This window comes from Heptranchias perlo, chromosome 15 (genome assembly GCF_035084215.1).
Source record: "Heptranchias perlo isolate sHepPer1 chromosome 15, sHepPer1.hap1, whole genome shotgun sequence".
NCBI classification, from domain to species: domain Eukaryota; kingdom Metazoa; phylum Chordata; class Chondrichthyes; order Hexanchiformes; family Hexanchidae; genus Heptranchias; species Heptranchias perlo.
In genome coordinates this window covers 24,167,796-24,188,810 of record NC_090339.1, presented here as the reverse complement: position 1 = coordinate 24,188,810, position 21,015 = coordinate 24,167,796, and the positions used below count along the sequence as shown (strand labels likewise).

At 40.8% G+C, this 21,015-nt stretch overlaps 1 protein-coding gene across 1 annotated transcript in view; it reads right to left on the bottom strand.

Moving 5' to 3' along the window:
* Positions 1-21,015, bottom strand: part of chm (CHM Rab escort protein) — a 107,159-nt gene that overhangs the window by 68,997 nt on the left and 17,147 nt on the right. Inside the window, exons 2-4 of the mRNA XM_067996899.1 lie at positions 17,274-17,340; positions 12,630-12,702; positions 6,957-7,078 (exon numbers count right to left, since the gene is read on the bottom strand). Coding sequence (XP_067853000.1) covers positions 6,957-7,078; positions 12,630-12,702; positions 17,274-17,340 — 262 coding nt within the window. The remainder of the gene's footprint in view (positions 1-6,956; positions 7,079-12,629; positions 12,703-17,273; positions 17,341-21,015) is intronic.

Below are 21,015 nucleotides of genomic sequence, written 5' to 3'. Positions count from 1 at the left end.
AAAAAACCCAAATAAATCATGCAAGTCAGAAATATCACAGGATACAATTTGATTATTACCCTTCAGTATGGTCTTCCCCATTTGTTTCAGTAATTCACAAGGCAACAGGACACAGCATCAAATCAGTAAAAGGCAAATTTAGGACTGATATCAGGAAATTCTTCATGACAGAGTGATCAACACATGGAATGGACTCCCGGAGAGAGTAGTGGAAGCAAAACTCTGGACTCATTTAAGAAATAATTGGATTCTGCAATGGAGGAGCTGCAGTGTGCTTCTAGGTGGATGAAGCAAGATGAACCAAATGGTCTTACTCATCCATAATTATCTTGTGATCACCATAAACCCATCTTGTAACAGGGAAAGAAAAAAAAATTGCAAGACAATGTCTCTTCATTGCAGCGGGCTCATGAGCTATGACTGGCTCCAAACTTTGCACTGTAAAACAACTACAACCCCAAAAGTCCCCCCCCCTTAGTTCATGTTGATAATGGGAGCTACAGGATATATAACTTCACATTATCAGTGACTAATTTCAAGTTAATCAACAAACTTCAGGCATTCCCAATCTGAGATGCTGGGAAGGAAGCTATTTATGAAGTTTATTCTTCAGATATAAAGAGTGAGGAAGACCAAACCAAAAAGATAATCCAACTATTTTCATTTAGCCTCTACATACAGGAATATACCAGAGCAGGATTTGATGTTAAATCCTTCCACCGGAATGCATCTTCTGGAGAAAAAATGAAAGCATGGAATATGTCAACCTTAACAGTCAAGAATTTAAAGTCTTTAGACATTGACTCACCAAGGTATCCATTGCCCAAGCAGAATGAGCTTTTGTTTTTCTTGGTAATTCATGAGCAGTTGATTTAGAACAAAACAGTATTCATTTGTTCAACTGCCCACCCAGTTATTATACTGCTTGGAAATTAAGTTTTTATTACAAAACAAATAATCTAAATTGTCATAGATCTTTTGTTTTATCAATGGATGCAACCTATGTCAGGAGTGATCACATAGTTTTAATCTCACATCAGTGTCATTTGAGGGTGTGATGTCAGGAAAACAAAACAATCAAGGTTGGCAGTGTATTTAGGGTTAAAGGCAAATTCATGTGCTTCAAATGATAGTACGATGACCAAGAACTTTTGCAGACAGAAGAGGTCAAAATGGAAAATAATTGGCTCCAATTCAGACAATGGTGTATTGTGCATAACTAAATTATTAAAAAGGGTATTGCACAAACCACCTCCTGGAACATTAATGGATTTAAGTCACTTGTTAAAGAAGCCCAGTATAAGCTAAATTAAACTGCCTCAACAAGAAAAAAAAGTAGGAATTCTCAAGACTTATTTCATTCAAGTAGAAAGGTTAAAGTAAAGAGGACTAGATCACTGTTGGTGGAGTTTTGCTCAACATTTTTGCCTTGTGTTCACAGCAAAATGACATTTTCCACACAGTCTCCAATAAACAGGAACCTGTGTCCTCAGCTATGCCATGTTTGTGCTAGAATGTCAGCCATGGCTCAGTGGGTAGTTCTCTCGGCACTGAGTCAGAAGGTTGTGGGTTCAAGTTCCACTTTAGAGACTTGAGCACAAAATCGAGGTTGACACTTCAGTACAGTACTGAGGTGTGCTGCACTGTCGGAGGTGCTGTCTTTCGGTTGAGATGTTAAAAACCAAGGTCCCATCTGCCCTCTCGGGTGGACTTAAAAGATCCCGTGGCACTATTTCGAAGAAGAGCAGGGGAGTTCTCGCCAATATTTATCCCTCAACCAAAACCTAAAAAAGATTGTCTGGTCATGAACACATTGCTGTTTGTGGGACCTTGCTGTGCTCAAATTGGCTGCTGCATTTCCTACATTGCAACAGTGACTACACTTCAAAAGTGCTTCATTGGCTGTAAAGCGCTTTGGGGTGTCCCGAGATCGTGAAAGGCGCTATAAAAATGCAAGTCTTTCTTTCTTCTTTCGAGATTGCCCAGGTTTAATAATTAACCCTTAATCATGGAATATCGTTCACTGGAACTCAAGCAGGATGCCCATCATGTTCTCCTGTCTCTTCCGAAAGGTGAAAAATATCATGCCAACAGACTGAAGTATAAGGGCTAAAACTACTTGGTCAGATTTATTTACAGGCTAAATAATGCACAAAATTCAAATGATACAGCAAGATACTGAAACAGCAAAATAATTAAACAATAAAAGGAGAATCAGTCTATAAGGGGCTAATATGCCTTTTTTAGAATGCATTACTAGAGTCTGATGAGCAACTTTTGGGTCGAAGTCTCTTAGTTGACTTAACATGTGCGTTGTTATACATGAATGATGAAAATCTCAGTTCATTTATCTAGTTTATATCGAGTTACATCGAAAATACAGCACAGAAACAGGCCATTCAGCTGAACTGGTCCATGCTGGCGTTTATGCTGCACATGAACCTCCTCCCACCCTACTTCATCTAATTTTATCAGGATACTCTTCTATTCATTTCTCCCTCATGTGCTTATCCAGCTTCCCCTTAAATGCATCTCTGCTATTTGCCTCAACTACTCCTTGTGGTAGCACGTTCCACATTCTTACCGCTCTTTGGGTAAAGACGTTTCTCCTGAATTCCTTATTGGATTTATTAGCAACTATTTTATATTTATGAACTCTAGTTTTGGACTCCACCACCATGGAAACCACAAGTGGAAACATATTCTCCACGTCTACCTTATCAAACCCTATTATCTTGAAGGTCTTTATCAGATCATCCCTCTGCCTTCTCCTTTCTAGAAAAAAAAGTCTCAGCCTGTTCAGCCTTTCTTGAGAAGGATATCCTCTCAGTTCTGGTATCGTCCTCATCAATCGTTTTTGCACCCTCTCCAATGCCAGTATATCGTTTCTATAATATGGAGACCAGAACTGTGCACAATACTCCAAGTGTGGTCTAACCAAGGTTCGAGACAAGTTTTACATAACTTTTGTTTTTCAAATCTATCCCTCTAGAAATCTATCCCTCTAGAAATGCTTGATTTGCCTTTTTTTAAAATGGCCTTATTAACGTGTCGCTACTCTGTGATTTATGTATCTGTACCCCTAGATCCCTTTGCTCCTCTATCCTGTTTAGACTATTATCCAAGCAGTATGTGGCCTCCTTATTCTTCCTACTAAAATGCACCACCTCACACTTGTCTACACTGAAATTCATTTGCCAATTACACGCCCATTCTGCAAGTTTATTAATGTCCTCTTGAATTTTGACGCATTCTTCCTTTGTATTAACTACACCACCCCCCCCACCCAATTTGGTGTCATCCACAAATTTTGAAATTGTACTTGCAATTCCCAAATCCAAATTGTTTACGTAAATTGTGAACAGTGGTCCTGGCAACCATCCCTGTGGAACACCACTTCCCACCTTTTGCCAGTCTGAGTAGCTACCGTTAACCCTTATGCTGTTTTGAACTTGCTATCCATTCTGCAACCTGTTCCAACATGGTCTGACCTCAACCCTGAGTGGCACCTTATTAAAGGCCTTTTGAAAATCCAAATATATTACATCTACTGCATTACCCTTGTCTACTCTGTTACTTCTTCCAATAATTCAATAAGGTTGGTCAAGCATGACTGTCCATTCTGAAATCCGTGCCGGCTATTCATTATATTTTCGGTCTCGATGTCTTTCTATTATATCTTTGAGTAAGGATTCCATTATCTTTTCCTACCACCAACGTTAAGCTAACTGGTCTATAGTTCCCTGGACTTTCTATCTCCCTTTTTGAATATAGGAATATCATTAGCTGTCCACCAGTATCTGGCACCATTCCCTTTTCTAGTGAATTATTACACACACATGCAATAGTGCCCCTGCTATCTCCTCTCTAACTTTTTAATATTCACAGATGCAATCCATCCGGAACAGCGGTCTTATCCTCCCTAAGTTTGATTAGTTTATCAATTATCTCCCCCCTTTTTATTTTAAATGTTTTAATATCTATCAATATCCTCTTCTAATATCCTGCCCACCTTGTTAGTCTCCCTGGTGAATACGGAGGCAAAGTAACTATTCAATATTTCTGCCATTTTGCTGTTGTTACCTTTGAGTTTATCATGTGCATCCCTTAGTGGCTCTATCCATATTCTGATTTTTCTTTTGTTATTTATGTGCCTGTAGAATACTTACTATTTCTTTTTATATTCCTTGATAATTTAATCTCATAGTTCCTCTTTTTGCTTTCCTATTGTTTTTTTGACTTCTTTCCTAACATTTTTGTATTCCCTTTAGTCAACCTCCTTTATTGTCTACGTACTTAGAGTAAGCATTTTTCTTTAGTTTCAACTTTACTCTTATCTCTTTATTTATCCATGATGTTTCATTATTGGCTAGTTTGTTCTTGCTTTTGAGAGGAATATATTTCTCCTGAACTCTGTTGATCACCATTTTAAATATTACCCACTGCTGTTCTATTTCTTTGTCTGTCAATTTTTTTTTCCAGTTTACCTGCTCTAGTGCCATTCTCATCACCATAAAATTAGTTTTTTTCCAATCTATAACTTTGGTCTTTGTTTTATATCTTTCTCAATCATTATTTTAAACCTTATTATGTTTATGATCACTATTGTCTAGATGTTTCCCCAGGCTTACTTCTCTGTTCTGGTGCATTTTCCATTACTAGATGCAGCAGTGAATCCTCTCATTGGGCTTCTGGGTAAGAAAGGAGTCATGTACACACTAAAAATTTTATTCCCTTTTCTCCTTTCCCTACCTCCTCTTACCAGTTTATTTGGGGGTAGTTGAAATCTCCCATGATTATTATTCGATGTTTTTTTACTCATTTCATAGATTTGTCTACATATTTCATCCTCCACTTCCCTTTCACTATTAAGTGGTCTGTAGGATATCCCTTCTTATTGTCTGTCTCAATCCATATGGATTCTGTTTCTATCTTAATGTTACTTATGTCCCTTTTTTCTATTGCCATTATGGTGTCTCTAATTAGTACAGCTACCCTCCAGTTTGCATTTCCTGCCAGAACTAAAGCTAAATCACCAAAGTTGTGACATACAAAATAGGATGTCTTTCATGCTATGACCATTTCCTTAACAGTGTTTGACAGACCTCATACCTCATCAGGTGAGGTATTAATGCCTGAATACTCACTGCCTCCTCCATAAATTTCCTTATTGGCTCAGCAGTCAAAAAATTTCTGCTGCCGTCAGTCATGTACAGGTCACTAAGTTTATATTTTCCACAGCCATCAACTGCATGAGATCTGCACGTCAGCAGGTGATAGCACTAAAGTAAATGAAAAATACAGAACTTATGCAGTACAGAATTACAAGTGACCACTGGTTTTGATCATTGTGAAATGAGAAGCATCCAGAACTCAATTCCATGGTAAAACTCAGTGACATAGTCTACCCTTCTCAATGGCTTCCTGAGGTTAAGTTGATTAAAAATTAGGTTTTTGTCTATCAGGTAGTTGATTTATTTTCATAGCTCATGAGAGGATCTAAAATTGAGATTATCTGGCACCAAAGCCAGTCCCTCATAAAAGTCTCCTTCAAGAATTAAGAGGGAACACGAGGCTCATGCCTTGTATTCAATATACAAAGATTTTTGTCTTTTTTTATATAAAAAGAGGTAGGGCCAGAGAAGCACAGAGACATCCAGAAGTACAGCCAAACAACTAAACTGGACAATCATCTCAAATTTCACCCATCATGATTGCTGAAAGCAGACAGACTGAGAAATTGTTCTTTGGTGCATCAGATTTCTAAAAATCAAGATCCAGTACCAATTCAGCTTTATGAATACACACTACATAGAAAAGTATATTTCAACGGTAAACGTTTCCCACATATTGAGCAACATTTTACTGTTTTGGAGACATCGGCAGCCGAAATGTCACCAGATGATGTCGTATTGCTGGGTAAAATGTACAGGGATAGCTGTAAATATCAACACAGGAAACCAGAAATTCTCCAAACAAATATCTACTTGCAATTAGAGAGAAGAACGAAACTTTCTCCGTATTAAAGGGCCACTGTCTTAATGAAAAATCAAGCTTTTCTCCTTTCTGGAAAGGGAGAAGTATGACACCATGCCAAAATGACTCGAAGATGTATTTCAATGTCATTTACATCACTGTGCACTGCGCTAATAGTTCTGCTAAAACTTTTCATGAAGATAGTACCATTTTCATTCCTTGCAAGCACTCTGCTGAAAGAAATAAATAAACTTAAAACGTACAGAACTTAAATTTCAAGTAATGTCAGTTAGCAGGAAGCATAATGATATCATGTTTCGATTTCATTTTTTGTATGCTCTGTCGTGAAATGTTTAAAGTTGCAAAAGTAGCTACAAGTTACAAACAAATCCCTGGCATATATTACCGGTTTTATTTTAACAAGTACAGAGATTTTCTGAAAGAAGTTCTATTCAGTGCTGAACTTGTAGTTCTTGGGCAGTCATGTTTTAAGAATAACAGAATGCTGTTATGGATTTCAATGGACTCATCAGTAAAAGCAGCACTCAGCAAGCTCATGAGCCAAATAGGAAGAGATTCTCAATGCAAACTTATGCAAGTCAGAAGTTCATTTCAGGGATGGCCTGGAATTATAGAATTGTGCACTTGTGTCTGTCAACTATAGAAGCAGTGTGAGCTCCTTAATGTTTAACAGCTGAGAGTTCATGTGTGTGAACGTTCACATCAGCGCTCAGAAAATTATGGAAGCACAACAACAAGCCGAGCTCAGCACTGATCAAAATCCTACACTTACATATCTACAGTTTACCTGCACTTTAAGATGATGCAATGCATCTACTACAAATTACTCTTTTTCTGTTGTCATTTTCTAACTAAATGCGACAATGAGTGTTCTTGGGGTTTCTGTGAGGCTGATCTTTTTGACCAACTGTAACTCTGTGATTCTCCTTAATAAGAACATTGCATTTTGAACAACACACCTTGCATAGCAAAAGACTTCCAGGTTTTCAATGGACTTATCCATTTGATCAAGTTGAATGACATCTTCCCCTTCTAGTATCTTGTCTTTCCAGTTAACTTCAGTATTGCTAGGAGTCTTTCCCTGATACAGAAACAAAATCAAATGAATGGAAAGTCAGAATTGACAGAAAAGTAACTTCAGTACTTAGTGTTAGTCCAAATGATGAACAGTAATCAAGGCTGTCTTACCCAAGGTGCCTACATTTGAAGGCTTTCAGGATTATCTGGTGTGGTTCACTGACATTTTATTTAATGCACTAATTTTCTTTTTTTCATACCATTGATGCAAAAGTTAAGCAAAGTTTTTTTCAATCAAAAAGCAATTTAAATTACAACATGCTATTAAATTATACATTATTTGCATGCCAACTTAGTTTTAAAAATACAAGGAATGAAAATTTATTGATGGGCATTTTAGAATTTTTTTGTACATTTTAATTTTTAGCAGACACAACAGAAGATTGGAAGTTTCTTTTAGAGATGGCACAAGTCATTCTTTTCACAGAAATTGTTAACCTTTTATCTTGTTATATTCACGTGGATTCTCCCTGGAAAAGATCAAGGATATGTAGGATAGTACACACAACATTTTAATAAAAGGAAATTTGTGTTTTAATGTGAATAACAAAAAGGTCAGAGGATATATACTCACATTTAGCCATGAACAAAAGGAAGCATTATTGCTAAAAATACCAGCAATTTTTTGGTTTGGGCACACCGCCATTATTGTTGCACGGATGCATAATCATCTGGAGGTCATTCCTTCAAAATGTCAGTGCCATAAACTAAAATTAACCCCACCTGCCAATTTTTTATTCAAGAGATCCGATGGCCTACACAAGATGATTGTCATTTCTCTAAAATAAACCAATAAATTCAGAAATTTAATTTTAAAAGGAATTTTCATGTAGTCTGATTTCATTGTCGATTCTCTAGGTTGGAATAAGTTTTCATTTGTTAGTTTCTACTTCATCGGACTCAAACAGCCATTTCCAGGGTGCTGCATACCATTAACAGGAAATGCAACAACAACTTGCATTTACAGAGCCTTTAACGTAGTGAAATATCCCAGGGGGCTTCACAGGAGCATAATCAGACAAAAAAATTGACACCGAGCCAAAGGAGACATTAGGACAGGTGACGAAATCGAGCATACAAGTCACACTGGCATATATGCCAAACTTTTTACTTTTAAGCCTATTTTGTATCATGAGCACAATGGGAACCATAATGTTTTGTTTTCATATCTCCATACGTTCAATATCAAAAATACAACAGTTTAAAAAACATTCTGAATGTTGCAAGACTAATGTGTGATGAGCCATTATGTGGCAACCAAATTATCTATCAGTCTTGTGGGTGAAGATATGAATCCCATTTTCTGCACCCACTAGAAACAATCTCAGGAATGCCAGAAAGTCATTCTGACTGCCAGGGCAGTGTATTTTGGAGGAAGTCAACAAGCAAGAGAAAAGTTATAACAAGAACGGATCTGGTAGTTTTCACTTTCTTTCCTAAAAGCCAAAGTACAACTACTTCAGTTTTTCCAAGTCCATTTTTGCAAATCTTTTCTTCCCATTCTTCCCCCTCCCTGAGGTGAGACACGCAATTGTTGGGGAATGGACCATAAGTTCTATAAGTCAGTATCAGGCATGTCCACAACGGATAAGGAACAACCAAATACAAAGTAACATTCCTTCTAATCTGCCCCAAAACTACCTCCAACTTCAATTTCTTGTATTCTAATTTCTCCCATTTCTTGTAGCCATCCTTACAGGTTCTATGTGTGAGACTACCAATTTACACTAGATTGTGGACATTTTTGCACTATGGACCCACATCTAGTTGGAACTGAGTTGATAGTGCCCCAAATTCACTTCATGTATAACTACCTCTCACATAGATTATAGGGCACGTAAGAGAAAAAGTGAAGAGAGGACACTGTATGGGCACATGAGCAGAAGAACCAAAAGCAAGATTGAAGAGATAGATTTTTAAAAGAAACTTTTGAAAGAAGTGAAGTGGCAAAGCAGTGATTTAAGGAGAGAGCTCCAGATGGCAGGGGTGTAGTGACTGAAGGATCGGCAGAGCAGAATTCTAGTGGCAGCAATATCTAATGCAATCAATCTGTAGCATTGTTTAGAAAGACATCAATGAAGTCCAGTAGAGCAGAGGAAGCAGGGGACAAGCAGTAAGTTAAAACTGGAGCAGGAAATTCTTGTTGGAACATACAGATCAAAATCACCACTGAAGTCGGGTCGAGGTAAGACGATGGTGGATTTGAAAGCAAGACCCTGAAATCAGTATCCATGGGATAGAAAGCAAGTGGAGTTTGGAAATGGTAGAGGTGATGGATAATCTAATACGTGTAATAACATGAACTTCAAAGTGTTGGATTAACTGGAGTTTGCCAGTTGTGGAGGAGGGGAAGATACTGAGCAGGGCATTTGAAAGTTGTTTGTAAAAACTGAAGGTATAATTGTGGTTTCATAACCGAGGGAGAAAGGTAGAAATAAGTTGGAAAAGTTTTGGAGATGGAGAAATGCAGTCTTATCAACTGACTTGACATTTCAAGAACCAGCGGATCAGTGTGTTAGTGGCAGTAGCATGCCCAATAAGAATTTAATGCAAGCAATCTGTATTGTTGTATAGAAACTCACTGACTTGCAGATCAAGAGAGCAGAACCACACCCTATCATTCACAGAACATGCTGGTATTTTTTTTATTCGTTCATGGGATGTGGGCGTCACTGGTAAGGCCAGCATTTATTGCCCATCCCTAATTGCCCTTGAGAAGGTGGTGGTGAGCCGCCTTCTTGAACCGCTGCAGTCCGTCTGGTGAAGGTTCTCCAACAGTGCTGTTAGGAAGGGCGTTCCAGGATTTTGACCCAGAGTCGATGAAGGAACGGTGATATATTTCCAAGTCGGGATGGTGTGTGACTTGGAGGGGAACATGCAGGTGGTGTTGTTCCCATGAGCCTGCTGCTCTTGTCCTTCTAGGTGGTAGAGATCGAGTGTTTGGGAGGTGCTGTCGAAGAAGCCTTGGCGAGTTGCTGCAGTGCATCCTGTGGATAGTACACATTGCAGCAACAGTCCACCGGTGAAGGGAGTGAATGTTTAGGGTGGTGGATGGGATGCCAATCAAGCGGGTTGCATTGTCCTGGATGGTGTCGAGCTTCTTGGGTGTTGTTGAAGCTGCACTCATCCAGGCAAATGGAGAGTATTCCATCACACTCCTGACTTGTGCCTTGTAGATGGTGGAAAGGCTTTGGGGAGTCAGGAGGTGAGTCACTCGCCGCAGAATACCCAGCCTCTGACCTGCTCTTGTAGCCACAGTATTTATATGGCAGGTCCAGTTAAGTTTCTGGTCAATGGTGACCCCCAGGATGTTGATGGTGGGAGATTCGGCGATGGTAATGCTGTTGAATGTCAAGGGGAGGTGCTTAGACTCTCTCTTGTTGGAGATAGTCATTGCCTGGCACGAATGTTACGTGCCACTTATCAGCCCAAGCCTGGATGCAGGCACAGGCTGCTTCATTATCTGAAGGGTTGCGAATGGAACTGAACACTGTGCAATCATCAGCAAACATCCCCATTTCTGACCTTATGATGGAGGGAAGGTCATTGATGAAGCAGCTGAAGATGGTTGGGCCTAGGACACTGCCCTGAGGTTCTCCTGCAGCAACGTCCTGAGGCTGAGATGATTGGCCTCCAACAACCACGACCATCTTCCTTTGTGCTAGGTATGACTCCAGCCATGGGAGAGTTTTCCCCCCAATTCCCATTGACTTCAATTTTACAAGAGCTCCTTGGTGCCACACTGGGTCAAATGCTGCCTTGATATCAAGGGTCGTCACTCTCACCTCACCTCTGGAATTCAGCCCTTTTGTCCATGTTTGGACGAAGGCTGTAATGAGGTCTGGAGCCAAGTGGTCCTGGTGGAACCAAAACTGAGCATCAGTGAGCAGGTTATTGGTGAGTAAGTGCCGCTTGATAGTGCTGTCGACAACAGCTTCCATCACTTTGCTGATGATTGAGAGTAGACTGATGGGGTGATAATTGGCCGGATTGGATTTGTCCTCCTTTTTGTGGACAGGACATACCTGGGTAATTTTCCACATTGTCGGGTAGATGCCAGTGTTGTAGCTGTACTGCAACAGCTTGGCTAGAGGCGCAGCTAGTTCTGGAGCATAAGTCTTCAGCGCTTCAGCACTACAGCCAGAATGTTGTCGGGGCCCATAGCCTTTGCTGCATCCCGTGCACTCAGCTGTTTCTTGATATCACGTGGAGTGAATCGAATTGGCTGAAGACTGGCTTCTGTGATGGTGGGGATAGCGGGAGGAGGCCGAGATGGATCAGCCACTTGGCACTTCTGGCTGAAGATGGTTGCAAACGCTTCAGCCTTATCTTTTGCATTCATGTGCTGGACTCCGCCATCGTTGAGGATGGGGATGTTTACAGAGCCTCCTCCTCCCGTTAGTTGTTTGATTGTCCACCACCATTCATGACTGGATGTGGCAGAACTGCAGAGCTTTGATCTGATCCGTTGGATGTGGAATCGCTTAGATCTGTCTGTATCATGTTGCTTCAGCTGTTTAGCATGCATGTAGTCCTGAGTTGTAGCTTCACCAGGTTGGCACCTCATTTTTAGGTATGCCTAGTGCTGCTCCTGGCATGCTCTTCTACGCTCCTCATTGAACCAGGGTTGATCCCCTGGCTTGTTGGTATTGGTAGAGTGAGGAATATGCCATGCCATGAGGTTACAGATTGTGCTGGAATACAATTCTGCTGTTGCTGATGGCCCACAGTGCCTTATGGATGCCCAGTTTTCAGCTGCTAGATCTGTTCTGAATCTATCCCATTTAGCACGGTGGTAGTGCCACACAACACGTTGGATGGTGTCCTCAGTGCGAAGACGGGACTACGGCTCCACGAGGACTGTACAGTGATCACTCCTACCAATACTGTCATGGACAGATGCATTTGCGACAGGTAGATTGGTGAGGACGAGGTCAAGTAAGTTTTTCCCTCGTGTTGGTTCGCTCATCACCTGCCGCAGGCCCAGTCTGGTAGCTATGTCCTTCAGGACTCGGCCAGCTCGGTCAGTAATGGTGCTGCCGAGCCACTCTTGGTGATGGACATTGAAGTCCCCCACCCAGAGTAAATTCTGTGCCCTTGCTACCCTCAGTGCTTCCTCCAAGTGGTGTGACTTGTTGAGGTACCTGTGTGGTATTCATTTTATGACTAACCTAGGTTTAAAGGCCTATTTGGGAGAGAGGATAGCAAGAAACATAACTGAGTAAAAATGTGGAAAAGCAAAACTTCTATACAATTTTTGAGCCTTGAAAAAAAACACAATTCAAGTAATCAGATTTCAGCTAAATACACTTCAATGTCTCACAGCAGCAGTGCACCTACTTAATTCATCAAATAATTGACAAAAAAGTGTTTCTCTGGTTTAAGTGGATAACCTTTCTTTTAACAACTATGAAGGAAAGTTTACACACAGAACATGTCAATATCTAACATAACACCTAGCAGTTACATTCTTGTTCATCTAATGTAAGAAATATATAGTACTAAATTATATACTGCAAATAGTTTCATGCAAACTGCCAAATAAAACAACTCACCCCGCATTCTTCAATCCAAGAAAGCAATCCAGAAAAGCTGAAACTGGCCCAGTTACCTCCATAATAATTCCTCCTGCATGGAAACGAAAAATTGGTTAACCACAACAAAGTTTAAGGCACCAATTCTTTTAAAATGTTGTTTGTATATTAGAAGTTTTAAAATCGTAGCTATACCATTCCTACTGTTAGATAACACAATATCTTGTCATTTTGTTTTGTTAGTCTGAATGTAGTTATCGACACACTATCAAGCGGGGAGGGCCTACTTACTTCAAACAGTACACGATGGGGTAATCCACTATATTAGCCACTGATTTAAGACCAATTTAAGCAGTGACAGTACATAGTGACATGCAGCAATATAGGATCTATGAGTTAACATGAACACAAGTACTGCACTAATAAGCTGATGTCAATCTCCAAGAAATTTTGTATGATGGAATGTTTGTTGGTTATTGCAGAACAAAACAACAGTTTCATAAAACAGGTAAGTAGTGCCCTCAGAAAATGCAAAATTACACATGCATATCACGCAACCGCTATCCGCGCCCCCTCAGTTTATAAAAGTAAATCAGTTGAAAATTAAACTGAAAAGATGGTGTGAAAATCAAAAAAGTAACAAATCTCCACGTCCCTACAATATGGCAGGCAGACTAACTTCCTTGTATCAGCAGTCATCAACAAAGAAAGTGCATCACTTGTGTAATAGGCTAGGATTCACCAAGTAATCTATCTCAACCAAGTGAGGGAAGGGGGTAGTAGACATCAGTGGGGTGGGAAAATTAGAAAATGAAGATTAAAAAGGACCAAATAAATAAGTATATGGAACAAAAAGATAAACAAAAAAGGTAAAGTGAAATACTCCACTCCTAATAAAATGCACGTATCTTGGAACAAAAAAAACTGTTTCTGGGAGTAGGCAGTATGAAAATGGACAAGATGCCATCATTATAATTTTTATTCTCAAAATGCCCCAGAGAAAATTATTTGACCGATGAGCTCTCTCACTAAAATCCTTATAAACCCTGATTACATAATGATACACATTATATATGAAATCAGCCATGTTACACATACTTCATGAACTTCTGATTATTATTTTAACTCCAATGCTTACCCACTCTTTCAGGATTTATCTTTTAAATTATACTGTACACTTGGGTTTTGCTAGAAATGGGCTGGAAATTATGCTGTACAAAGTCACTTAGTGTTAACTTACTTAAATCAATTAACACCTTTTAAAATAGCAGACAGATGAATTTGAAAGGAATGTGTCAAGTGTTCTTACAAGATCAGTGCATTTCCAGCTATACTCATGAAACTGGATTTTAGCAAGAGCTTTGAGGGGACAAACGACGATACTCTTCCCCAAAAGCAGGAAAAAAAGAGAAGCTGGATATACAAATGGGGACATAATCCAAAATTAATAAACTGCTTTAAAAGGGAAATAAATTCAAGAAACTGGAGAGCCACAACCCCTGCTCCCGGATGGAACTGCTTTGTTTCTCAGTTAGTAATTTTCAAAGGGGAATCAGATATCTCTTGAAAGAAACTGCTAAACCACAACGTAACTTCAGAAAGCTATGAATAGAGGATGCCTATTCACAAAAGCCAGGCTTGTATAGCTATATGTGTGCTATATTTTAGTATCAGCTTTGGCTTAGTGGTAAGCACTCTTGCCTCCGAGTCAGAAGGTTATGGGCTCAAGTCCCACTCCATAGACACTCTACCGCAAGCCCACGGACAACCACACGATGCTCCACTTTTCCAGCTTCCAACCTAACCACGTCAAAGAGGCCATCCCCAATGGACAGGCCCTGCGAATACACAGGATCTGTTCAGACGAGGAGGAACGTGATGGACACCTACAGACGCTGAAAGACGCCCTCGTAAGAACGGGATATGACACTCGACTTGTCGATCGACAGTTCCGACGGGCCACAGCGAAGAATCGCATAGACCTCCTCAGAAGACAAACCAACCAACAGAGTACCCTTCGTCGTCCAGTACTTCCCCGGAGCGGAGAAACTACGCCATGTTCTCCGCAGCCTTCAACATGTCATCGATGACGACGAACACCTCGCTAAGGCCATCCCCACACCTCCACTGCTCGCCTACAAACAGCCACCCAACCTCAAACAGACCATCGTTCGCAGCAAATTATCCAGCTTTCAGGAGAACAGCGTCCACGACACCACACAACCCTGCCACGGCAACCTCTGCAAGACATGCCAGATCATCGACACAGATACCACCATCACACGAGAGGACACCACCCACCAGGTACAAGGTTCATACTCCTGTGACTCGGCCAACGTTGTCTACCTCATACGTTGCAGGAAAGGATGCCCCGGAGCATGGTACATTGGCGAGACCATGCAGACACTGCGACAACGGATGAACGGACACCGCGCAACAATCGCCAGACAGGAGGGTTCCCTCCCAGTCGGGGAACACTTCAGCAGTCAAGGACATTCAGCCACCGATCTTCGGGTAAGCGTTCTCCAAGGCGGCCTTCGAGACACACGACAACGCAAAATCGTCGAGCAGAAATTGATAGCCAAGTTCCGCACCCATGAGGACGGCCTCAACCGGGATCTTGGGTTCATGTCATGCTACACGTAACCCCACCAGCAGGGAAAAAAAGTTATCTGCTTTTAATACAACTGGACATTCTCTCTCTCTCTGCCTTTCGGGTCTCTTTCTCTCTTTGTCTGTGTAATTTGACCCATTGTGTATTCAGTATAGTGGGACGTACTGTTTTCCGTGGCTAACCTGTCTGAACACCAACGACACCTTTGATTCCCAGCCTAATATAAGATATGCGATTTGAGAACCTCTCATTCACTCACTCACCTGACGAAGGAGATAATCTCCGAAAGCTTGTGATTTTCAAATAAAACTGTTGGACTGTCACCTGGTGTTGTAAGATTCCTTACATTTGTCCATAGACTTCAGCACATAATCCAGACTGACACTTCAGGGCAGTACTGAGGGAGTGCTGCATTGTCGAAGGTGCCAACTTTTGGATGAAACATTAACCTGCCCTCTCAGGTTAACGTAAAAGATGCCATGGCACTATTCTAAGAGGAGCAGGGGAGATCTCCCCGATGTCCTGGCCAATATGTATCCCTCAACCAATATCACTAAAAACAGATCACATATTTGTGGGACATTGCTTACTTTCATCGCTCAATGGAGGAAGTGCAACTGGAACATGCAGTACTCCTTTGTTTCAATGAGCATACCACAGATGACATTATTAAGAGATTGCTAAGGTCCACTTTACAAGTGCAATTAGTTAGGTATTCTTCAATTCACTCAAACATGTTTATATTAGCTTAGAAAAGTGAAAGAGTGGATGTTTTCTTCTCAAATTTCCCAACAGTGTTGACTTGTGCTTCAAGTAAAACAAAGCTCTTCCTGAAGCTGAATCATCTCCTGCTACAGTCGGAGTCGTTTTGCACTTTTAAAAAAAAAATATTTTGAGCTATAAATCTTTCCTATAAATGTCAGTAAATAGCAATTTAAACAGGTCAGCCTTTAGAGCATCTTATGAGGTGCACTTGTACAGTAACACCCTATACTTTCTTGACAAAGTAAACTTTTAATCCAACTCTTATCCTAATGAACATAAATCAACTGACTACATTTAGGTTAAATACTATGGCTTTTTGTTTACAGGCTCATTTTTTTTTAATCCATTAATTTTACATCACCACCACTTTTTATTCCTTCATATTTTGTAAGAATTTTAGTGACAGCTGAAATTTGATGCTGTAAATTTCAAGGAGCTACAAAAACACTCAGGCATTAAGATGTGAAAACCACATGCAACAAATATTTATTATATTTGAAATTACCAAAGGCAGATAAAGGGCATTTAGCCGATATCTTCAACTGTTCCTCACTGACTTAAATTCTTTTCTTATTACGTTGCCACCATTTCGCATTTCATTTAGAAAAGATATAGGATTAATTTAGGTTTTCTCGACAATGATGTCCCTTATCATGCACTGTCTTATTGCGAGATGGACTGGAACAAAGGACCTATACACACCCAGCAATTTCATTCTGATCAGCCAATAAGGAAATAGGAATCAGGCAGCACACACAGGTCTCAGTCACTTACAATGACTATTACTAAGTTTTCATGGAACTGTTCAATTATAAATATGTATTCAATAACTCAGTGATTCAGCACAGTAGAATTTCTATTTTTTTGGTTTCCTGTCATTCAAATGAACCAACTTGGAATTAACAGGAGTATTTGATGGACTAAAAGACTTGAGACACATTGTTTTTCTGAAATAATGTTTTTAAAAAGCTCCAACATTTGTTGAAGGATGATGGAAGACCATTATTTGAAAACAGTAAATCAAATTGCACCAGTTTCTTATCCTCAGATTTTTGCATTTCATCTTTGTTCACCAACATAACTACAGAAACATTAATAGTGCAAATTCATTTTACATGTGATGTTCATTAAGAATCTGCAGAAAATATAAAGATTCAATAACTAATCAAGTCAAATAGGTAGTGTTTCTATAGATCAGGACACAACTTTGGTGACTTGCTGTTAGTCACATGGTGGGTGGCTACTTTTCTTTCCAAAGACAGTAACTGTACAATATTGTAGCTCACCTGTCAACATGAAGAACTCTCTGGCTGATTCGAGAACAGGCAGCTGCAATAATGGCCTCTTGCAGACCTGTAACAGAAACAAATTTAAAAGGCATTGTATAGCTAGCATACACAGCACAGAAGCTGGATATATTCTTGTGACTATTCTAGTGTTAAAGCAAACTTTCAAAAATAAGTCACATTCAATTTCATGACCTACTTTGCTTCTGCATTAGGAGGTTGGAAGGACTGAAACAAGAATTTGCTCATAGCTAATGTCATTCGACTATAGTTCAAGCAGCAAACCGCAGGATGGGATAATAGCACAGCACTAGTGATATCAGTGTGCTGCGTCACTGACGTGTAGGATAGAAGTTCAAACTAATAACGCTCAGATAGTGACATCCTTACTATAGTGGAGCTTTCAATGCAGGCTTCGAGTGTGTCCAGCCATTTTCAACAGGGATCAAAAAGTTAAAATTAAATTCAGATGCTGACTCTGAGGCTGTTGTAATCCAGTTATGCAGAAAGTTGGCAGCAAGATGTGGGAATGGAACTTCTGGTTCTGATAACGGGTATGCACCTAAAACAGGAATCCATTTTTTCTCTTAAGAGGAGGACACATCTGCCTGTGTATTTTCAGCATCTACAAGGTTCTCATTTTACGACAAATGGACTTTTTCTTTTCCAAAAATTGCTAGGATATAGGGAAGTTAGGCTATTTAGTATTTCCATAACACAGCATTAGAAACACCTGGACACATTGGGCTCGATTTTCCTAGGAAAGTTCGGATGCACCGGGGGGGCTCCGAAAATCGGGGAAATCCCGTTCGGGTTCAGAGCCCGGCTCCAACCCGCAGACTTCCGGGTTCCCCATTGACGTGTCTGGGTGCGCGCCCTTCTCCCGAATGCGGAAGTCTCATTGGCAATTAAAGCCAGCGGAATGATCATTTACATAGTTGGTGAGCTAGTTTAAGTACTTGAAAGTACTTAATAGTACTTAATTATCTCCACATTTTGGCTGGGGTGTGATTTTGTAGCATCCTCAGCGTGTTTCCCGTGCTGTGGGAAACATTCCATGTTGTAACAGGCGTGTTTCAGCCAGCAGCCAGAGACATTCAAATGCTTCTTTGACAGATGGGGAGAAAAGGTCACTTATTGCAGCAGGGCACTCAGTTCTTTCAGACAAAGTTTTGGCTGCGAGAACTTTGCGCTTTCACTGAAAATTCTTACTTTCCACTCACAATTTTTCTGTTCAAACATATTTAACTACTTTGCGGACCCCTTCATATGCACACCGTCAGGATGGGGGGGGTGCCATGGCTGCATTCATCACTACATCAGAGGACGAGCAACATCACTAGCTTCGCCAGGCACGGCGTCCACCTCCGCCACTTGGAGCTCCACAACACAGTGCTGTGCCACAGGCACCTGCACAAGAGCACAGAGGGCAACAACAGAGAGGGGTGCCGCTTGAGGAAGCACCATCCACATCTGCCACCCACATGGAGGAGGAGGATGAACCCATGGGTAGAGCAGGAGCTCACCAAGCTGCTTGTGAGGCCAGGGAGTCACTGATATGTGAACGGTTCTCCTAGCATCGGAAAGTGTGAAGAGTCCAGTCCTCACACCACCTGGATAGAGCAGCACCCACACCAGCAACCCCGCCCCCACCCCCCCCATCCCTCCCTGCACAAAACTGTCCTGCAACTACACATACACGTAAAGTGACCCAATGGGTAGTATCAAGTGTCACCGTTCATGGTGAACCTCATGAAAGGGGTCGATTACAAAAGCCAGTCAAGAATGGCCAAGATGTGGCAGTAGTGGTGACAATGATAATATTTAATGTGAGTTGAACAAAAAGCTAATATAAATAAAAAACATGATCAACTGTCAAACACCCTTTGCATACCCTTCGTGCTTACAAAACCTTCGCCTCTCTCTTCCGACCACTTCTACGTGGTGCATCGCCTGTGGCTGCAGCAGAGGTAGTGGCAGGTTGCTCATGTTCATGCCCTGACTGCTGAGATGGTTTGGGCCTACGTCATCTGGGTTTTGGTGCCCATGAGGGCCCCTCCAAACAATGCTCCACCTGCACCTGTGCAGGGGCAGACTCGGCCACCTGGAGAGGAGGCAGCATTGCGGATACTGGTTGAGGGGGGGCAACGGGTGAGACGTGGGAGCGCTTTGAGTGGCATCCCCACTTGCATGTCTCCTTTCGCCATCATCCCTCCCCTGGGCCAGGCCCACATCACTCCTACCACTCTGCTGGACAACATTTTGGATGACGTGTGTGAAGCCTTTTAAGGCCAGTACTAGTGTATCTGCCTGCCTGTTTAAGGCGGCAGAATGTTGTTCACTGAGTCGAAACGGCCGTTATCAGGGCCTGAATGGACTCATTTGTCAGCTGTGCTTGAAGCTCAATGGAGGCTAGCCTTCTCTCCATTGCAGACATTCCCACACTTACCCATGACAGTATCTCAGAGAGTTGTTCACATCCCTTTGACACTATCTCAGAGATTCCCTCCTGCACCTGTGCCACCATTCCACTCAAACAGGGTGGGTTACCCACTCGCCCAATCACTTCCCAACCCCCCCCCCCACCCACCCACTTGCTGCCATCCCGCCTCCACTCTAATATCAGGGCCATTGTACTTCCAAAGGCATGGATTGATGAGATTTCACCTACTTCTGAAAGTAAAGGAAACTTATCGCTATAATCCTTTTTTAACGTGTTGTAGATTGGTAGAGATTAGCCTCAGTCTTACTTGTATAAAACATTCAATTTTAAATTTTCATTCTGCAATTTTACATTTGAAAGGCCAGCTAAAAATATTTTTGCATGGTAGAAAAATGTAGATAAATATGGAATAAATACAAATAGAATGAAGGTGTGTAAAAGACAAAAGGATTTAGAGGGTATGAAAATGTCAAGTACTGAGAGCTGTAGGTTGAAAATATTTTGAACTTATCGTGGTCCTAAAGATCCCTTTTTTCTCTTATTACAATCAAGATCCAAGAGGATGACAATAACATCTGGAGTTACAGAACTTTTTGTTTATTGTATTTCACTTCCCTTTACTGTGTTTACTTCAAATGGGCTTGGACATTAGAGAGTTCAACAGGAGGTCCTTTCAATTCTCTGCAGACAACATCAAACAAATGTGAAACTCGTGATTTTATGTAACATCGTAGCTTTGAGAGCTACTATGCCTGTTAATACTGGGCAGTGTAAATGTGCGTGCTGCTGAAAAGAATCAAACTGGGTCTTAGCTGTCAGCATTTTCTAGTGTTCCAGTCTGACCTGGTGCCACACTACAGGGCATCTGTCTTCAGCCATTCCGAGCTGTTCAGCAATGGAAACAGGGATCAATATTGCAAAAAAACAGATCAAATGCATATCTAAAGATATTGACCTTTGTGGGTTAGCTTCTCTCTCTTACCCCCTTCAGTTTGATCTATTATATCTTATGAGCTTACAAATCAGGTCAGAAGAAACTTGCTCTATTTCCAAAATGACAAAAATTGGGTTCATGATTCAATATTTGGTGCTAGTTTTCTTCTAGGTATTCTTAGAAAAAAACTCAACAGAGAAGTAATGGACTCTGCTGGCAAGAGTTTGATGACCTAACAAAATGTTTTAAGATGAGTGGCACTCAAATATTCATAGTTCAATCCTGAAAGGTGTTTCTCTTATCTTGAAATTAATTTTATGTTAAATTAATATCAGTTTTGCCTCACCTGAAACAAAGAACTCCAC